General features: G+C 46.6%; 1 protein-coding gene across 1 annotated transcript in view; it reads right to left on the reverse strand.

Moving 5' to 3' along the window:
- The window catches only part of numbl (NUMB like endocytic adaptor protein), a 22819-nt gene extending 10233 nt beyond the window's left edge, over window positions 1–12586 (reverse strand). The window contains 3 exon segments of the mRNA XM_034549213.1: window positions 85–159; window positions 2325–2475; window positions 12391–12586. Coding sequence (XP_034405104.1) covers window positions 85–159; window positions 2325–2475; window positions 12391–12431 — 267 coding nt within the window. The 5' untranslated portion in view covers window positions 12432–12586.
- Between the last annotated feature and the right edge of the window lie 5798 nt (window positions 12587–18384).

Consider the following 18384-nt stretch of genomic DNA (forward strand, 5'->3'; position numbering starts at 1 on the left):
TGGTTCTGTAATGAGCTCTGTAGTTATTTTACACTCTAGTACTGCTGCAGGGAAGTTGTGTGTGTGCGTGTGCGTTGTACTTACAACTTTGAGCTTCTTCACCGCCTCCTCGCACACGTGCATCCCCCTCGACTCCTCCACCTCGACCAACCCCAGGTACTGCGGAGAAATCAGAGCAGAAAAAAAATTAACGGGCAAAAAAAAAACAACAACCTTGAAGCGAGCCGTAAACTATACGTGAAAAATAAAAAGACGGAGACAAAAGCAACCAAAAGCCTCATTAGTCTCATATCAGAGTGCCATGAAATTGACAAGCAAAGCATGCTAATTAGCACTCCGTGCTAGATTTACAGCCACATGTTGCTGCCGATAATAAGAAAAAAAGGGGATTGTAATAATTCATAGGCCCCGCGTCCCCCTTCTGTTGAGCCCACAGAGACTCAATTAAAGCTCCATCAGAAGCCGAGCGGTGAGGCAGGTTTTTAAGGAGAGCTCGGGGGTTTTGAGGAGGGCGGGGGGGGGGGGGGGGGGGGGGGGGGGGGGGCAGCTTGGTCCCCGAGTTTAAAAAAAAAAACTGTTGTAAACAACAAGTGAAGTGTGGCAGAGTTATAAATGAGTTTTTTATTTTTTATTTAACAAGAAGTTGTTTTCGTTTGACAAACTGCACGAATCGAGTGCATGATTAGCAATTAGCAATCTGAGCGGAAGCCCAGCGGATTTTAACACGGTGGGGTGAATAGTTCTTACATTGCAAGTGTTCACCAGGTTTTATAATCAACGGATCCGTTTGGTTTCATATGATGGTTTTCAGACATAGTAGTCGTTTTCTGGGGGGCTTTAAGGTAGACATCTTGCATGCATGCTGCTGTCCCACATGTCATGTTATGCTCTTAAAACAGCAGGAATGTACCATCACCTGCATGGGCTAACTTGGGTTAGCTCATGCTACTACCCAACCACCCCCGTCATTGTGCTAAATGTAGTTTTTTCGCTTCGTGGGACATTATTTCAGAACTTTCCAAGCTCTCTGCTCTCTCTCTCTTTTTAAAAACACGTGTTTTCTTTCCTCTGGTGATGTTGAGCCATTAATAGTGCACGAGTCGTGAATACATTTAGAGGACGTGAGAAAGGAAAGATGAACAAAGGGGGGGAGGAAAGAAAAGCTATACAGTGAAGAGACCGAGCTCCCATCCCTCTAAGCTCCACTTGGCTGCTCGTCTCCTCGTCTGCAGAGCGTTGCCATCAGGACCGCTCTCCATTAGCTTGCCACTCACGCCGCCTCCTTCCTCCACTATTCTCTCCTTCTGCTTTCTCCATTCACTGCCTCCTGTTCTCTCTCTCTCTCTCTCTTTTCACCCGATCTTATCCACGTCTGCATCTGTCTGTCGCGGTTTCATTTCTCATCCTCTCACCCTGTCATTTCCTGTGGTGTTCCTTAATCTACAACTCCACCTCGATGTCACCCCTCCCTCTCTCTCTCTCTCTCTCTCTCCGTCCTCCATCTGTCGCCGTCATTGTCTCTGCAGCCGTTCGACAGATCACTTGGTAGGAGAACAGCTCACACACCGATGCTGGTTATCAGTAAATTGGGCCATCAATAATGCCTCTTATTTGCATTTATTGCACACAAGGCATTTTATCTCAGAGTTAAGAGTCTGCGCTTTGTTCAAAGACACGACAACCTGGTTTGTATACGGATAAATGCTTTTTAATTAGTAATATAAAGAAATATCTTCATATATTGGACATGAGCAAAGCTTAAATTCACACGTTTCCAATATCAAGTCATCTCTAATACATGAAGTCCATTAACAATGTGATATATGAGAATTGTGTGGGTATGTTCACCTACAGTATTTTCACAATGAGATTGACATGCTTAATACTTTTGTCTCATAACCATTAATCTCCATGAATCTTAAAAAATCCCAAAGAAACTGTTTTTTACATGCATATTCTATTCTGGATTTGCTCTCCTGTGGTGTTCAAGGATATAGAGCTGAATACGTGAGGGTCGAGAGTGCACCTGTTATTTTAGAGCGTGAACAAACACATTAGCACACACTAATGCCGTGTTCTAGGCCATCGTTTGCCCTTTCGCTCGGCCCTCTGAGCCGAGGTTAATGTCACTAAATACGCAGAGTAAAGTTACTCCTCATTCGTGACCTTGTGACCTTTTGACAGTTGTTTTCAGTCAGACGAACATGTGCGTACATAACTATATATATATATATATATATATATATATATATATATATATATATATATATAAACCACATCGACGTAGGACTATCACAGAGCGGGCCGGTTGTAGGGTTACTCACCCGGACGGGGAAGTTACATTTGCCCTTGCGTACAGCCTCCTCGTCAGCCTGCCACTGATGCGGTCTGCTGGCCTCCGGCACGTAGGTGGGCTTCTTCCTCCGCAGGCTCTGACGGAGCTTGTTCATCTCCGGGGTCACGTGCTCCCTGGTACTGTGGACACAGGAAGTGGGGGGGCGGACCCGGGTTAGCGGTGTAGCACGACCTACACAAAACATTACTTCTCATTTAAAAAACATTACTTCTCATTTAATGCATCCGGTCTTTTCACAGGAAACCACTCAACACAGTTTGAGGAAAAGGTTAAAGTGACTACGAAAAGACGACAAATAAAATCAACGTTGACCTCTTGTTCCACCCCGTGTGGGCCTTTGCGGTCTTTAAACTTCCTCGTCCGTGATTACGTGGATAACCAAATAATTTTTTCGTGGGATTCGGCACATTTATGTCTGCAGTGCACCTTTCAGCCACACGAGGGAGCATGGACCTTCGCGTTGTGCTGATTAGCCGACTTTAACATTTAATCTAATGAGAAAAAGCCATATACATTATGGCATCTAATTAGTCTAAATTAGTCTTAAAGTATTTAATGTGTACATGTTTTTAATAACGCTTTCAAAGTCGTGATTTTTAAAATGTGTATCCCTTCGAAATAGCTGTTTTTCGTCTTTAAGATTGTATAAAAATGGTCCATTTATCCACAAATTCACTCTTCTCACGATGTATAGATCAGGACTATTCTCAATACTATTGTCATTTTTTTTAAAGCAGGTCGTTAGAGAAAATTAAAGTGTGAATCAATGGCCTAAAGGTCTGCATGTTATCTACATGTGATCCGCTCAAGCAAACGCACGCTAATTCCCACTCAATCCAACAGTGCGGCTCGTTACAAGCTAATTAAATGCAACACGCTATATAATTTAAAAGAAAAGCCGCCCGAGAGAGCTTCTTTTTTTTTCGAGCAGAGGCTGTAGTCCTGGTTTTCTTTTTTCATCCGGGATTACGAGCAAAGTGGGATGAATTTCATTGATTAGCCCGAAAGCTCGTTATGCAGTTATCGTCTCATAATTAGCGTCATGAACACACTTCCTCCCACGACGCTCCATTGATTGAGGAAATCACACAGGTTACATGAACACAAAGCATGGGGGAGGGAGGGGGGGGGGGCTTTCATCTCTCCAAGAAACAACGAGAACGCTGAGCGACTGCTGATCGACACACACACACACACACACACACACACACACACAATCCTCTCTGCGCTGCTTAATTAGACCATTCAGCCCGCTGGCCTGTTCAGCGATGCTAATTTCCCATTCAACAATGAAACATGACGCCATTCCAAACATGACCTGCTTAAAAAAAATTATAATTACTGTTTTCATTCCTCCACCGTCACATCGACCCCCTTCAACAGAAGCTCAGGAGCACAATAAAAAAGAAAACTCTCTCATCTTGTGCGCCCTCTGTTTTTCTATTAGCATGGACAGCAGTTTTACATTTAAAGCTGACTTCACTTTTCCATTTCCTCCTGTTTTTCTTAAGTTTCTACACCCAGTTCTTCACTGTGAATACAGAAAGGGATTAACTTAAATAACAACATACTAGCTCCCACTATTTTCTTACCGTCTGGTCGCCCCGTGAATCGGCATCTTGGCTAAAACCGGGCGCGAAAACCCAGAAATATCACCCTGAACATATGTGATGTCCATCCGTGAGCTGTGGTCCGTGTACGGAGGGGAAGAAACCTCCTCTCTGCTCTGCCACACACACACACACACACACACACACACACACGTATATATACACACACACACATTAATATATACACACACGGACACATCACTTCTCATAATCACTGCTATGTTACTGGTAATGGGTGCCAAAGGCAGTTCAATGTTTTCCCGCTTTCTCTCACACACACACACACACACACACACACACACACACACACACACACACACACACGGGTGATGCAGAGAGTATTCAAATAAAACAGCTGAGTGGCTTTACTCATTCCTGGCATGTGAGGCACGCGTGCTCTGCCAAGCACACACACGCACACACACACATACACACACACACACACACGCACACACACACACACACACACACGCTCTGCAGCTCCACACATGTCGAGGCTTGTGCCAGCCATTTCTGGGCAGAGCGCCACCCGACTGGCACCTGGCTGGCAGCAGGTGTGCGTGTGTGTGTGTGTGTGTGTGTGTGAAGGGGGTAAAAGCTGGCTGGTGTGTGATACAAGGGAGGTGGAGGGTTGTGCTGCAGTGGACAGTTGCTGCTGGTGAGGGAACACAAGATGGCCTGTAACCGGCCTCATATGGTTGGGGGACAGCAGGAGATGAGCGAGCTAATAGGCCATCTGACGGCGAGCAAAAGACTCACGAAATGAAATGATGCAAACCGACGGGAACACCGACTGGAGGAGGTGGAGGGGTGAAGGAATGAGGTGTTCTATTAACATGGACATGCGTTGGGGGGGGGACAAGAGAAAGTTACCATGATGTCAACAAACTTTCACTTCTTTATTGTTGTAAATCCTTGTGGCTCATACAAACGTATTATACGTTCTTTCGTTGTAAGATAATAAAAAGTCAAAGCTTCAGACCGAATCAGAAAAAGAAAAAGCCTAAACTCATCGACACAGACTCACAGGTATTTATGTAAAAAAAGGATCAGAGGATGTTCCGCGTCGCTCTAAACTATGGATTTAAAGCCTCAAGATGAAATCCTCCATAACCCCCCGTTTAAAAAAAAAAGGATTACTGAGTTTAGAGCCTTTGTGCAAACGCTCTTCTATAATTGTGCTATGCTAATTATGCTAATTGACCCATTTACCCCATTAACACACAGTGTCAATTAGCACTTTTTTTAAATGAGGTGAGAAAATTAGTATTGTGACACGACAATGATGCTTTTCCCCAGCCGTCGGTCATCCAGCTTAAATTAAAAAGGAACAATAAATGTTGTTAAAAGGGACAGTGTGGAGCATCTATTGGCAGAATATGTATGTTTTTTTCTGTGTTTTCGTCGTCTTAGAATGAGACGTTTATATCTACACACGGGGGTCGGTCCTCTTTCGTAATGTTTCTACAGTAGCCCACAAGGGACAAACCAAACTCTGGGTTGAGTTTTCGTGTTTTTTTCGTGGCGGCCGCCGTAGAAGTTTCAGTTGGTTTGCGATCTACAAACCAAAAAACTTTATTTTTTAGATCGTCCTCCGCGTTTCGTACTTAAAATCGTTATTTTAAAACCATTTTTTTCTAAACCTAATAACTAACGTCCAACTAAACGTACCACGAGTTGATGGAGGAGTGACTTTTTTAAGATTTCATATGAACAGTCGTCTGAGGATACTTTGGGTTGGTATGCGATTTCGAACGCAGCTTATGCTAAGCTAAGCTAACCTGCAGGTGGCTGTAGCTTCACAGCTACTCCAGAGATGTGAGAGTGGTATCAATCTTCCCAGCCAACTCTAAATACGCTTATTACCCAAAATCAACATTTCCCTTTAACTCAGAAAGAAATCTACTCCCAATATATACACAGATGTCAATGATGTCCTAAAATACAGTCCATAATATGTGTGTGTTGGCCGGAAGGACATAAGAATATGAACAGAGCCAGACTGCAGTTGAGAAACTCAAGTGAAAACAAGCCCACGGTCCTTCCCTTGCAGAGCAGCACAGTGGGAAGTGAACAGAAATCTGGTAGCAAACCCCTCTTTGATGAAGAGAAACATTAAGGGAGCAGACATTACCCAGCATGCAACGTTCAAAAGGCCCCTGCGTAGCAGTGACCTTACCGCCTCACAACAAGAACCATCTGCGTGAGTAAAAAAAAAACAATGGGCTTGCAGGCGAGGATGGAAAGCATGAAAAAAAAAAAAAAAAAGCTCATGAGCACTTCGGCGCAGACTACACAAACTGGGAGGCCCCGAGCCAAGAGACACACAGTTGTCGAGTTCGGCAGCCATCCGGAGAGACGACCCGGGCGTTGACCTCCCCTTCATCGGCCCTTCTTCTTCTTCTTCTTCTTCTTCTTCTTCTTCTTCTTCTCTCTTCTTCTTCTTCTTCTTCTTCTTCTTCTTCTTCTTCTTCTTCTTCTTCTTCTTCTTCTTCTTCTTCTTCTTCTTCTTCTTCTTCTTCTTCTTCTTCTTCTTCTTCTTCTTCTTCTTCTTCTTCTTCTTCTTCTTCTTCTTCTTCTTCTTCTTCTTCTTCTTCTTCTCACTCCCTCTTGAATGTGAATGTGAGGAAATGGGTTTCACAGGGATGAAGCTTCGCCCACGCGCGCTGACTAATGACAATGTTCTATATTTCTATCTCCAGCTTGTTAAAAGTTTTTTTTTTTTTTAACAGTTAGCAGGTCGGGATGAGAGTCCACAGCAATGAGTTGCAGTCATATCGGTTCATTAGCTGGTATTTTCTTTAAAGTGTTACGCAATTAATAATGACGGTCATTCCGCATTCCTACGTGTGCGTGTGTGTGCGTGTGTGTGTGTGTGTTCACCTCTGCATTCCCTCCTCCACATAATCTATGTTAAGGCTGCATGAACTCACGTGTGTCCAGCTGTGTGTTGTGCTCGCCAAATGTGCGTCTGATTGATATGTTTGGCACTCTACCGGCTCATTCGCACACACACACACACACACACACACACACACACACATATAGTGCTCCTCCCTGATCCAGATGTTCTGCGTTCAACAGCGGCTCAGAGATTTTGGCAAAAAAAAAAACGAACTCCTCCCTCACACTTCTCCTCAACCAGATGCTGACAAAACACACCTCGTAGACGGAGGGATGTCGCAAAACACACACACACACACACACACACACGTAACACGAGCACACCCGGTGAGTCATTGCCACTTCGCATTACGGTAAGCCATATGTCTGTCGAGCATCGGGGAGACCGCGACAGGTGTGTGTGTGTGTGTGTGTGTGTGTGTGTGTGTGTGTGTGTGTGTGTGTGTGTGTAGGGGATTGTCTTGGCTTAGTCACTGAGCTGACCACTTTATATGGACACGATGTAGCTCGCTCCGTTCCCTTGAATTCAAGTTGTGACTTATTGGCTGCACAGCGAGAGGCTGTTCAGTGTGACTGTAAGTACATTTTAAAACAGGCATAGTGGGGGGCTAAAGGGGGAGGGGGGGCAGGGGGGGGGGGGGGGGACATTACATCTACAATGATGTACTGTTTCAGGATGCGGCGTTATGGTTTTATTTAAGCCACATTATACAACCATCCGACAAGCGTCAACACGTTCGGCAGCAGGGCGAGTAAATCATTTCCCTCCAGCGACAGACTGTCGTCAACGTGCTAAAAGACTTTTTGTTGTGGTCTACGTTAACTTTGTGGCCATGAAACTGAATTCCTCCACACAACAAATCGGATCAGGGTCCATCTTTTCTGTGATGTAACGCAGCGGTGGTGTTTTGCCTGAGAGTGTCTTTGGTAAACGTCTCAACTTCGTCACTCACATCTTCAGCTTCAGGGGACTTTACTTTAAATAACTGTTCATACTAGCAACGTTAGAGATCCCCCCCCCCACACACACACACACATCAAAACATGTGCACTAAGATAATCACCCATGTCACTCCAGTAACTGGTTTATTCCTTTAAAATGCTTTAGATGGTGACTCATCTCTGGGCGAATGTGAGATAATATACACCCGGTGAATAGAGTTAAATCAAAAACACATTGCACACACACACACACACACACATACATAGTCTGACCCAGTTTTTGGGCCCAGCAGACTTTAACTGACCCGAATTGTGACCCGAATAAGGACAAGGACTCTTACAATCATCCAAATCTCTCTCTCTCTCTCTCTCTCTCACAGACAGGTGGTCTGTGTTTGTGATTAAAAAAAAAATAATACAGGAAAGGATGTAGCAGAGATAAACCAGAGCGCCTGTGTTTGGACCGAAGCCCGACCGGACAGGACGGCCTTATTCACAGCCGTGGTTTTATGAAGCTGCGTATGGCGAGAGAGAGAGAGAGAGAGAGAGAGAGAGAGAGAGAGAGAGAGAGAGAGAGAGAGAGAGAGAGAGAAAGAGAGAGAGAGAGAGAGAGAGAGAGATTTATAGGGGGAAGAAACACTAATAACAGGCATGGCTTCAGATATTGTTTCCTTTTTGTGATAACAAGTAATGGACATATAACATGATGGTAAAATCATTCGCACACACACACACACACACACACACACACAGACACACACACACACACACACTCACACACCTCAGTCCATAAACCAGGTGCACTCGATAGAAAACGGGTCTGTGGGGTTCATATTTGTCTTTGGAAAATCATACCCAAGGCACGATCCATCGCCATTTGTAATGCAGTCGGCACGCTATATAAAAATGGTGGCACGCCCTTGAATGATTTTTTTTTTTTTTTATTCATCCCTTTAAAAATGCATTATTCGTGAAGTGAATTCAGTTCCCTGTAGTGTGCAGGGGTTATTATTATTATTATTATTATTATTATTATTTTCTAAAGGGAAAGCCAAAAATGCGAAGCGAGAGTAGAAGAGATACGCGCTCGCTACCTTTAATCGTCAGCGAGTAATTACACATCCCCCGAAGCGCCGCGGGCTGGGAGAAAAAAAACATTGTTTGATTTGCGTGTGAGGAACCGGCGCGGAGAAGTCATTTCTCACTGCGTTGGGCTCGGCGAGGAGGCCGCAAAACGTGACACGACTGACACACGACGAGCGACACACGACGAGCGACACACGACTGACACACGACTGACACACGACTGACACACGACGAGCGACACACGACGAGCGACACACGACTGACACACGACTGACACACGACGAGCGACACACGACGAGCGACACACGACGAGCGACACACGACTGACACACGACTGACACACGACGAGCGACACACGACGAGCGACACACGACGAGCGACACACGACTGACACACGACTGACACACGACGAGCGACACTGAACACGGTGACGTCTCCGCTGGAGGAAACCTGACTTTATGAGTTCATGATCCGATTTCTAAACGACAAAAAAAAAAAAGGATCCACGATTGATTGGCATTTGGCTTTGTCCCGCCTCATCGCGTCGGCCATATTTGATTGTGTTGTATTTTTTTTCTCACAACGGTACGAGCTGTGGTTTTCTCATCGGTGACTACGAGAAAGATTAGAGGCTAGGGGGATTAAAAAGGAGTGTGTGTGTGTGTGTGTGTGGGTGTGATTGTGTGTGTGTGTGTGTCACAATGTCAACTTTGTTGCAGTTGCCAATTACTGCAGCTTGACATTGACGGGTAGACACGTCCTGTTCTTCCTCTGACCCTCTAATGCAATTTGATCTTTCATTGGGGCGAAGCATTACACAAAAGCTGTCCTAATATAATTATAGTCTGTGTGTGTGTGCGTGCGTGTGTGTGTGTGTGTGTGTGTGTGTGTGTGTGTGTGTGTTCTTGCAGGCTGGTGGTCATCTTGCGTCACAGGATTGAATTGCCCTCAGTGACTCAGGCTGCAATGCAGTCTGGGAAATCTGTGTGAGACAGATGACGGGACAAAGAGGGGACTCAACCTGCTGATCTGGGACCAGTTCCTCAGATGAACCTTATTCTGGGCCTGTTTGAGCTTTAAAAACAAGCTTGATCAGAGCCGTGTCTCCGGTTCAAGATTTAGGGGAAACTCAAACTTTTAAAACCGACGCACACAAAACATTTTCCACGCACAGGTGGCCGAGGAGGTCAGTCTGATTCACGGGCTTTTCTGTCTGCAAATGGGCTTTTCAAGTGAAATTGTGTTTTCGCTTTGTGTGCCGGTGCAGTCACACGTCTGTACACACACACACACACACACACACACATGTGCACTGTCACCTCAACGCGGGGAGACACACACACACACACACACACACACACACATACACAGGTGGACACGCAGCTCCCACACCTATTATCCTCTTCCTCCAGGTTCATCATCACGGTGCTGTGTCCCTGCCACTCCTGCTACTGTGTGTGTGCGTGTGTGTGTGTGTGTGTGTGTGTGTGTGTGTGTGTGTAGCTTGTGTTTCTGCAGTCTACACTGAAAAACAAATCTTTTTTTTTCGTTGCCAGCATTGCGTTTGTGCACAAAAGTCTGGGCATGCTTGAATGAGCTCATACCTGTGTGTGTGTGTGTGTGTGTGTGTGCGTGTGCGTGTGCGTATGCGTGTGTGCCTGAATAGGTTCCAAGATACAAAAGAGAGGCAGATTAACATAACAATATCCAAATCCCCTTCTGCCCTTGGACCAGCAGGCAAAAGAGGGCACGGACCAAACGTGTATTGTGATCGTGTGCCTGTGGATGCATTCATGTGTGGGAATGCATGTCCACGTTTGCATGTATATACATGTGCCTATGATAGGAGAAGCGTGCGCGCGTGCGCGTGCACGTGCACGCGTGGGAGCTAATCCAAACACAGTGCAGCCAGGCGTGAAGTGGAGCAGTCTAGTCGATATGCTCCGGTATCAGAATGTCATGCTGTGTGTTCCCACTTTGTGTTCCCCGCTATCCGTCTAGACCAGGGAGCCAAAAGGCCGGCTTATCAGCTGAGCCTCGTCTCCGAGATACGACGCCTTTCATCTCCATGTGGGTGGGTGGGGGGGGGGTTAGTGATGAGACTCACAGCCCGGGGACGTTAACTTAAATAACTTTCAAGTCTATTCCCACCTGACGCTCCTGAACTCCACATTTGCCATCGGCTGTGGACTCAAGTTTACTTTTAGTGGACACACTTCGGTTGAATGTTCCTCCAGCTGAAGAACACGTACTGTTGCCGCTGTAACTTCTTGTCGAACCCCCCCCCCACCGCCACCGCCCCTCGAGCTTGAATTATGCAGGTTTTTTTTACGTCAGACTTGGGTCAGAGAGGAGTGCCAAGTGACTCGACGTGGCTCCTGCTGAGCGAAGCTCGTTCCTCGTCTCTTTCCAGCCCCCCGGCGAGGCCTCCTTCCTCGAGCGGCGAAGCCTCCTTCTAACCGCTCTCTCTAGTCCCAATTTTAATTATAGTGGGGGGGGGGGGGAAACACAGTTATCTTCTGCTGGAAAATGGGAGGAAATTCATATCTTCTCCGTAGCGAATCGACTTTTCCTCGGCTTTTCACGCGCTCCATTCACACATCCCGTGTATGTGTGTTTCATCCTTCCCTTCTCGAACTCCCAATGTTTCTCGCTTTCACACCCCCTCCTCTCATCTTCTCCCTCCTGACGCGTCTCCGTCGTGCCCGTTTCGCCGCTTGTCCTCGTTTCCATCGGTCTCCGTCTTCAGCGGTGTTCTCACCCTTTGGCCACATTCTTCTTCTTCACAGCACACATGAGCGCTGTCTCAATTATCGAATCCGAGAGAGGAAGCGGTCGAATTCGGGAGGGATTTCCAGAAGGCGTGCAAACGCGACGTCTTTTCTGCGCCGCCAAAAAAAGAAAGTGCACGGACAGGTGGACGCACTCAAATCTGCACGTGAACACAAAACAAACCATGTGGAGGCTCGAACGTTATGCGAGAAAAAACCGTTGGGTGTTTGTATCAACATAGCGGGTTTAATCTCTTCCATATGGGGCATGGGGGCTAATGCATCTGCTAAGGCTATTAGCCGCTATGAGCCCTGTGGATCCAGGCTGGACGAGACCTGCTATCAGTTTGGCAGGGACTGAAAATACCAGCGTAGCCAATAACCCAACAACAACAACCGCAGTGGCAACAACAACCACAACAACAACAAAAGCGATCACTACAATGCAACCCCCCACCCTCCACCCCCCCCCCCCTGTTGACCTCCATAGAGCTCGCGGAGTCCCGCCGTGTGGAAACGGGGTCAACTTGATGACACAAAAATTGTCCCAAAAGGTACCGACTGCTGCGGTCGACCCAGTTTTTAAAAAAAAAAAGAAAAACACTCCCGAGGTGCACAAACACACACACACAGGAATGCAGAAAAGCAGGCACAGATCCATGTGCATGGATGCACGTAAAAAGTGCACGGCTCTACAACCCCCCCCATGGGTTCGACTCACCTGAGCTCGATGGCCTCCCCCATCTCAACACAGGAACTCATCTCACGCCCGGCGAACGACGGCAGAGAGACGACGAAGCCGAGAGGAGGCAGACTCCCTCAGACTACCGGCCACAGCGATGACAACAGCACGAGAGGAAGATGAGAGGAGGGAGAGAGAGAGAGTGAGAGAGAGAGAGAGATGATATAGCGCTCGGAGTGAGGGACGGAGAGGAGAGCCGAGGAAGAGAACCACACCTCTTCTTAAGGGATTAACTTGGGGGAAAAAAAAAAAAGAGGAGCTCTGAGCACATTGGCAAAGACACGCACACGTGATGCACACAAACAGTCAGACTGCCCACGCATACACACAAACAAACGCTGCGCACGCACGCACGCACGTACGCTCGCAGCGTGCTCTAAAAATAAAACAGAAATCAATGTTTGATGCACCAAATCCTGGAGGAAAGAAGGGAGTGAGTGGGAGGATAGAAAGAGAGAGAGAGAGAGAGAGTCAGAGACAGGAAGAGGAAGAGGGGAGGGGTGAGTGAGTCACGGCTGGTGGTGACACAGTTTTCCTTTTTGCTCTCCGACAGCTATGGGCGCACTGGTCAAGAGTGCACTGGGGGAGAGGGCAAGGAGCCGAGCCCCCCCCCCCCCCCCCCCCCCCGAGCTGGAGGGCGTGTTCAACTGGAACCCGGTAGCGTGTTACTGGACACGAGGCAGACCGGTGCTGGATGCTGAGGGCCGGGCCGCGGTCCCAAATTGATGATTAAGTAGTGGAGAGCCTTCAAAAAAACTACTTTCACTGGAAAAGAGTTTCATTTCAACTCTTTTCATCCAACGTATACTCTTGCTAGTTTCTCAAGATTACCAGCTGCCTCCAGCTGTGATTCATGTCAGAGCTGCAGTTGAAGTCGATGAGTGTGTTCACGAGAGTCTGGGGGGGTGTTGAAGAGGTTTGTGGGTCATGCTGCAAAGCCCAGATCTACATACGGGCTTCTACTGTACCCATCAGATGGGGAGCAGTCAGTTACAATGTTTCTCAAGAAGGTTTTAAATGACCCTTTCCTTTCCCTTCCCTTCCCTTCCTTGCTTCCCTCCCTTCTGCTCTGTGTGTTTTATTTCGTGGTCTTTACACTTCCTGTTTCATGGTTACGGTTAATTACACATTACTAACTACTAATCGCAGCGCAGGTATAGCTTCAAGCGGTCTGAAGTCTCTCATTGCAACTCGGTCCCGTAAAAAAAAAAAGGGACTCACCGCATCCTACTTTCCTCGTCTCCTCCACCGAGGCAGCTCGTCGCGGTGGAGGCCGCAGAGCCGAGGCCGAGGCCTGGTGACGACTCGGCGTTAATGCCGTCTCTCTCTCTCTCTCTCTCTCTCTCTCTCTCTCTCTCTCTCTCTCTCTCTCTCTCTCTCTCTCTCTCTCTCTCTCTCTCTCTCTCTCTCTCTCTCTCTCTCTCTCTCTCTCTCTCTCTCTCTCTCTCTCTCTCTCTCTCTCTCTCTCTCTCCTCTCTCTCTCTCTCTCTCTCTCCTCTCTCTCTCTCCCTTCTCACACATTCCTAGCCTCCCATGATGCCAGTTCATCCCCTAAGCTGTTCAGCATGTAACACCCAGAGCCGGAGATCAACAATGGATGAGGCGGAGAGGGATCAAAACGTTCTCGTTGTCTTTGTGGGTATTTGTAGCTCAACGGCGCCTCTCTTTATGCTTATATTGTTTCACTTTCCCCGGTCTGTTGATGGAGGTTGTGACACCTTTGTGATTGGGATGTGCTTTAAACCATCCCCGTGGCGAAACATGCCAACGTGTGAATTAATATGCACGAACAACACTGAAAGACAACACTTATTGTTATTAAAAAAGAAACAGTGTAGCCCAGAGCGGAGAAACCAAACTCTTTGACTCTGGATGTCTAGATGAAGCCATTTTGCGTGTTCACACCTGGCCACGTTGGCTGCAGTCTGCACCTCTCGCCTCTAGGTGCCGCCAGACCCTACGCACCGGCCCTTTAAGTCAGTGGTTCCCAACCTGGGAGGTCCAGGGTCCAGCTCAGAGTGACCGCTGGGTCAGGTGCTCTCCGCTCTGAGGTTATCAAAATTAGATTAGACTAAAAAAACATACACAACACATTTACTGAATAATTGATACAAAAGCCTATCTATAAAAATATTTTTTTTAAAAGAGATATTTGTGTAGTTTAGGTTTTTACGGATAAAGAAAAGTTGAAGAGAATATAAGGAGACTTTCCCTTTCACAATACCGTCACACACCACATTGTGCTCTTCTATTGTTGCACAGAAAGAGCAACATTTACAATAAAAAAAACTAGATTAAAAATGGAATTAATGTTATCCGTCTTTTATTTTTGTAAATATTATGTCCGTAATTTAAAATAAAATGTTCTGCTCTAGCAATAGTGTGATTGCACAATCACACTTTTAGTAATCAGTGCGACTACGCCTGCGTTTAAAGGTCGTCTCAGGTTAAAAGGTGATAAAAGAAAGTAACATGAAACATTTCGACCTTTCATTTTATCTGCATTCTATCGTCCTTAAAACTAACATCTCCTCCTCTTTTCTTTTGCACTCCTTCTGGGGGTGAGAGCTGCACAGACAGCAAGAAGAAGAAGGCGGGTGAGAAGGAAAGGAATCTAAAAATAAGTGAAGACAAAGAAACGAAAAGGGACCGAATTATAAACTAATCAGATGGACGCCACCTCTTCAGAGTCGCCGTGCAGTGACCGCGTGTGCACGGACATCGTCACCCCTTACAGCTGCTGCGTATGCATGAAGAGCGATGACCTCACCGACCAGGTAGCAGCGGACACACACACACACACACACACACACACACACACACACTCACAATAAATAAGCCCTCTGCACGTGTCTCTCGTGAGCTTTGACACCAGCAAGGCCCGAAAACACAGAAAGCTAATCATGATGTCTGTTAGTGTGTGTGTGTGTGTGTGTGTGTGTGTGTGTGTGTGTGTGTGTGTGTGTGTGTGTGTTTGCATACATGTTAAATCTGCGACATGTGGTTTTACAACCGCCACGCCTCAGTGACTCCATAACAGCCTATTATTTTAAACAACACTGTCTGACTGTAAATGAGACACATACACACACACACACACACACACACACACACACAGAGAAACGCATGCAAGCACAATTAATGGTCCGTGGGGTTACAAATACTTAATAATCTAACTAGTAAGCACATTTCCATGTAGCAGTGGCCAGCAGGGCCTCAAGCACAGACTGGGATGCACTAACGAGCAATAACCAGCTTACTGCGCTCTCTGTTATTACACCAAATTATGAGAAAGTGAGTAAATTTGCCTTAAAGTCACCGTTTAAAAAGAAATATACCAATCAGGGAAATGTGACATGAAATTTGTCACAGTTTAACCTAAACTTCCGGAGAAAATGAGAGATCTGACCTCATAAAATGTATTAAATCAATAATAATAATCAAGATCAAAGTGGAGTTAATTGTATTGCTTACAGTTTAGTCTCTCATGGAAAAACTGGACCGTATAAACTAAACTTATCTGTTTGAATAATAAATAAATGATACGAATAGATATAGAATAAACATAAAGTATATTCTTTAACTAAATATTAATTATTATTTTAAATAGGCCATGCACTGCATCAGAGTTTACAAGTATTAAATTAATATTAATTAAATGAATAGCAGCAAATACCAATATGTGGGCACACCAGTAAACAAATGACTGTAATAAAAAAAAACGTTAATTAGTAGCGTAAATATTTTGATTAGAAAATGTATTACAGCACATTTGGTTTGCTCGTCTAGAAACACAGATTTCTTTTTCACTTGTAACAGGTTGAAAACTGCATGTATTATTTTTGGGGGTCCTGTAACTAATGTTTTTCTATATAAAAATGAATTAAAAAACAGCCTTAGGCCGCCCTCAGGCTGTGTACCTGCTGCCGCTCCAGATCACCTCCAACACCAGCGTTCACCTGCTGATCAGAAGCTCCTCCTGTCACTCTCTGGAAAAAAACTGCACTGAGACGGGCCGAGACGTGACCGCCGAGTCCACTTCCTTATCCTGACTCATCGATATCTGCCTGCCGGTCAATACCCCTCTCTTTTTCTTTTTCTTTTTCTTCTCCCTCTCCCTCTCTCGCCCTTCATCCGTCTCTCCTCTCCTCTCCTCAATGACTCTCCATCATCATACGTCTCCATTATCCCCGACTTATCTTCCTCTCCAGACCAACGCAAAGCCTGTAGTTACAGACAAAGCCTCATTGACCCACTGTGAGATGATGGAGGTGTGTGAGACACGCGCACGCACACACACACACACACACACCCACACACACACACACACACCGAGTACATGTCAACTGATCAAGTTTGGCACTAGATTACATGATCAATAGCTTGACGTCCTTGAGAAAGAGAGCATGTGTGTGTGTGTGCGTGTGTGTGTGCACGTATGTGCGTGCGCTTGTGTGTGCATATGTGTGTGTGTGTGTGTGGGGGGGGGGACCCTCCAGATTGCAGCACACACGCCTCACATCCTAAACTCCACACCTCTCTCTCCTCTCGGCACGATCTACATGGCATGCCGACTCCGTCACGGTACGGCGGGCACGTTACGCTACACCACACGCGAGTGCCATGTGAATACTGCTGCATGGCAACCGGATCCCATGGCAACCAATGGTGTGTGTGTGTGCGCGCGCGTGTGTGTGTGTGTGTGTGTGTTTTTGTGGGCTGTGACAGAGGGAAGAGGAAATGGAGGGGGGGGGGGGGGGGGGGGGGGGGGGGGGGGGGGGGGGGGGGGGGGGGGGGGGGGGGGGGGGGGGGGGGGGGGGGGGGGGGGGGGGGGGGGGGGAGAAAGTGGCAACTCTGAAAAAGAACGAAAATAGAAAGAGAGAGGAAGTCAGAGGAAGTAGCGGAGCAGCATGCCCACACACACACACACACACACACACACACACACACACACACACTTCTTTCACTGTGCTGAGATCAGATGGGCATGAGGAGAGAGAGACAGACAGTGAAAACATTGTGGGGGAAATCAGACCTCCCTCTGCGCTGATCACAGCGAGGTCTTCCTGGTGAGGAGGAGACGGAGGAGACGGTGGAGGAGACAGAGGAGGAGACGGAGGAGGAGACAGAGGAGGAGACAGAGGAGGAGACGGTGGAGGAGACAGAGGAGGAGACGGAGGAGGAGACGGAGGAGCCCACTGATACGCCGTTTACGGGTTAAACTGTAAACATAAATACTTTGTACAGTACATACTTTTAGGGGAAGGAAACAGTGGTAAGTGGTAATAAAGTCGAGAGCGGGCCTTGAGACTAACGTTGTAATTAATTAATAATGAAGCCTTCTCCTTCAGGAAAGGGATAAGAGCCAGCACAACATTTTAGTTTGAGTGATTAATATCTTGCGACACTATTCATCCAATAAATGTGCGAGTAAACATGCATTTACTATTAATGATTTATTTGGGGGATGTCGAGGACACCTTTGTTGCCGGTTTAGCCTCAGGCTTAGTACCTATACAATACTAGTTAGTCCATAACTTTAATTTAATACCTTAGTTATGTATAAAGTTGTTATTCTGCCCATGTTTACACTTTTTGTCTTCCTGTGTTGTAAATATATAGGAGAGGAGAGGAGAGGAGAGGAGAGCTTGGTTGCCTGTGTAACAGCGCCCCTGTTGGATAGTAGCAGAATAACACACTGTCATGGTAAACGGGACAGCTGCTCATCCTGTGTGTGTGTGCGTGTATGTAGCGTGCGTGTGTGTGTGGTGTGCGTGTCAACATCCAGGTCACCCTCTCTGACCTCTGACCTCCTGTCAGATCTGCAGACAAGACAGGAAGAGCCGTTGCCACATGCGTGAATGTGTGCATGCGTTTGCCGTCTCGCTGTGGAGTCAACGATTCCTTCGGATTTTCTAGCGTCGACCGGCAACACACAAAGCATTTAGCATAATGCATGTTTGTGCATGTAGA

This window comes from Cyclopterus lumpus, chromosome 13 (genome assembly GCF_009769545.1).
Source record: "Cyclopterus lumpus isolate fCycLum1 chromosome 13, fCycLum1.pri, whole genome shotgun sequence".
In the NCBI taxonomy this organism is placed as follows: domain Eukaryota; kingdom Metazoa; phylum Chordata; class Actinopteri; order Perciformes; family Cyclopteridae; genus Cyclopterus; species Cyclopterus lumpus.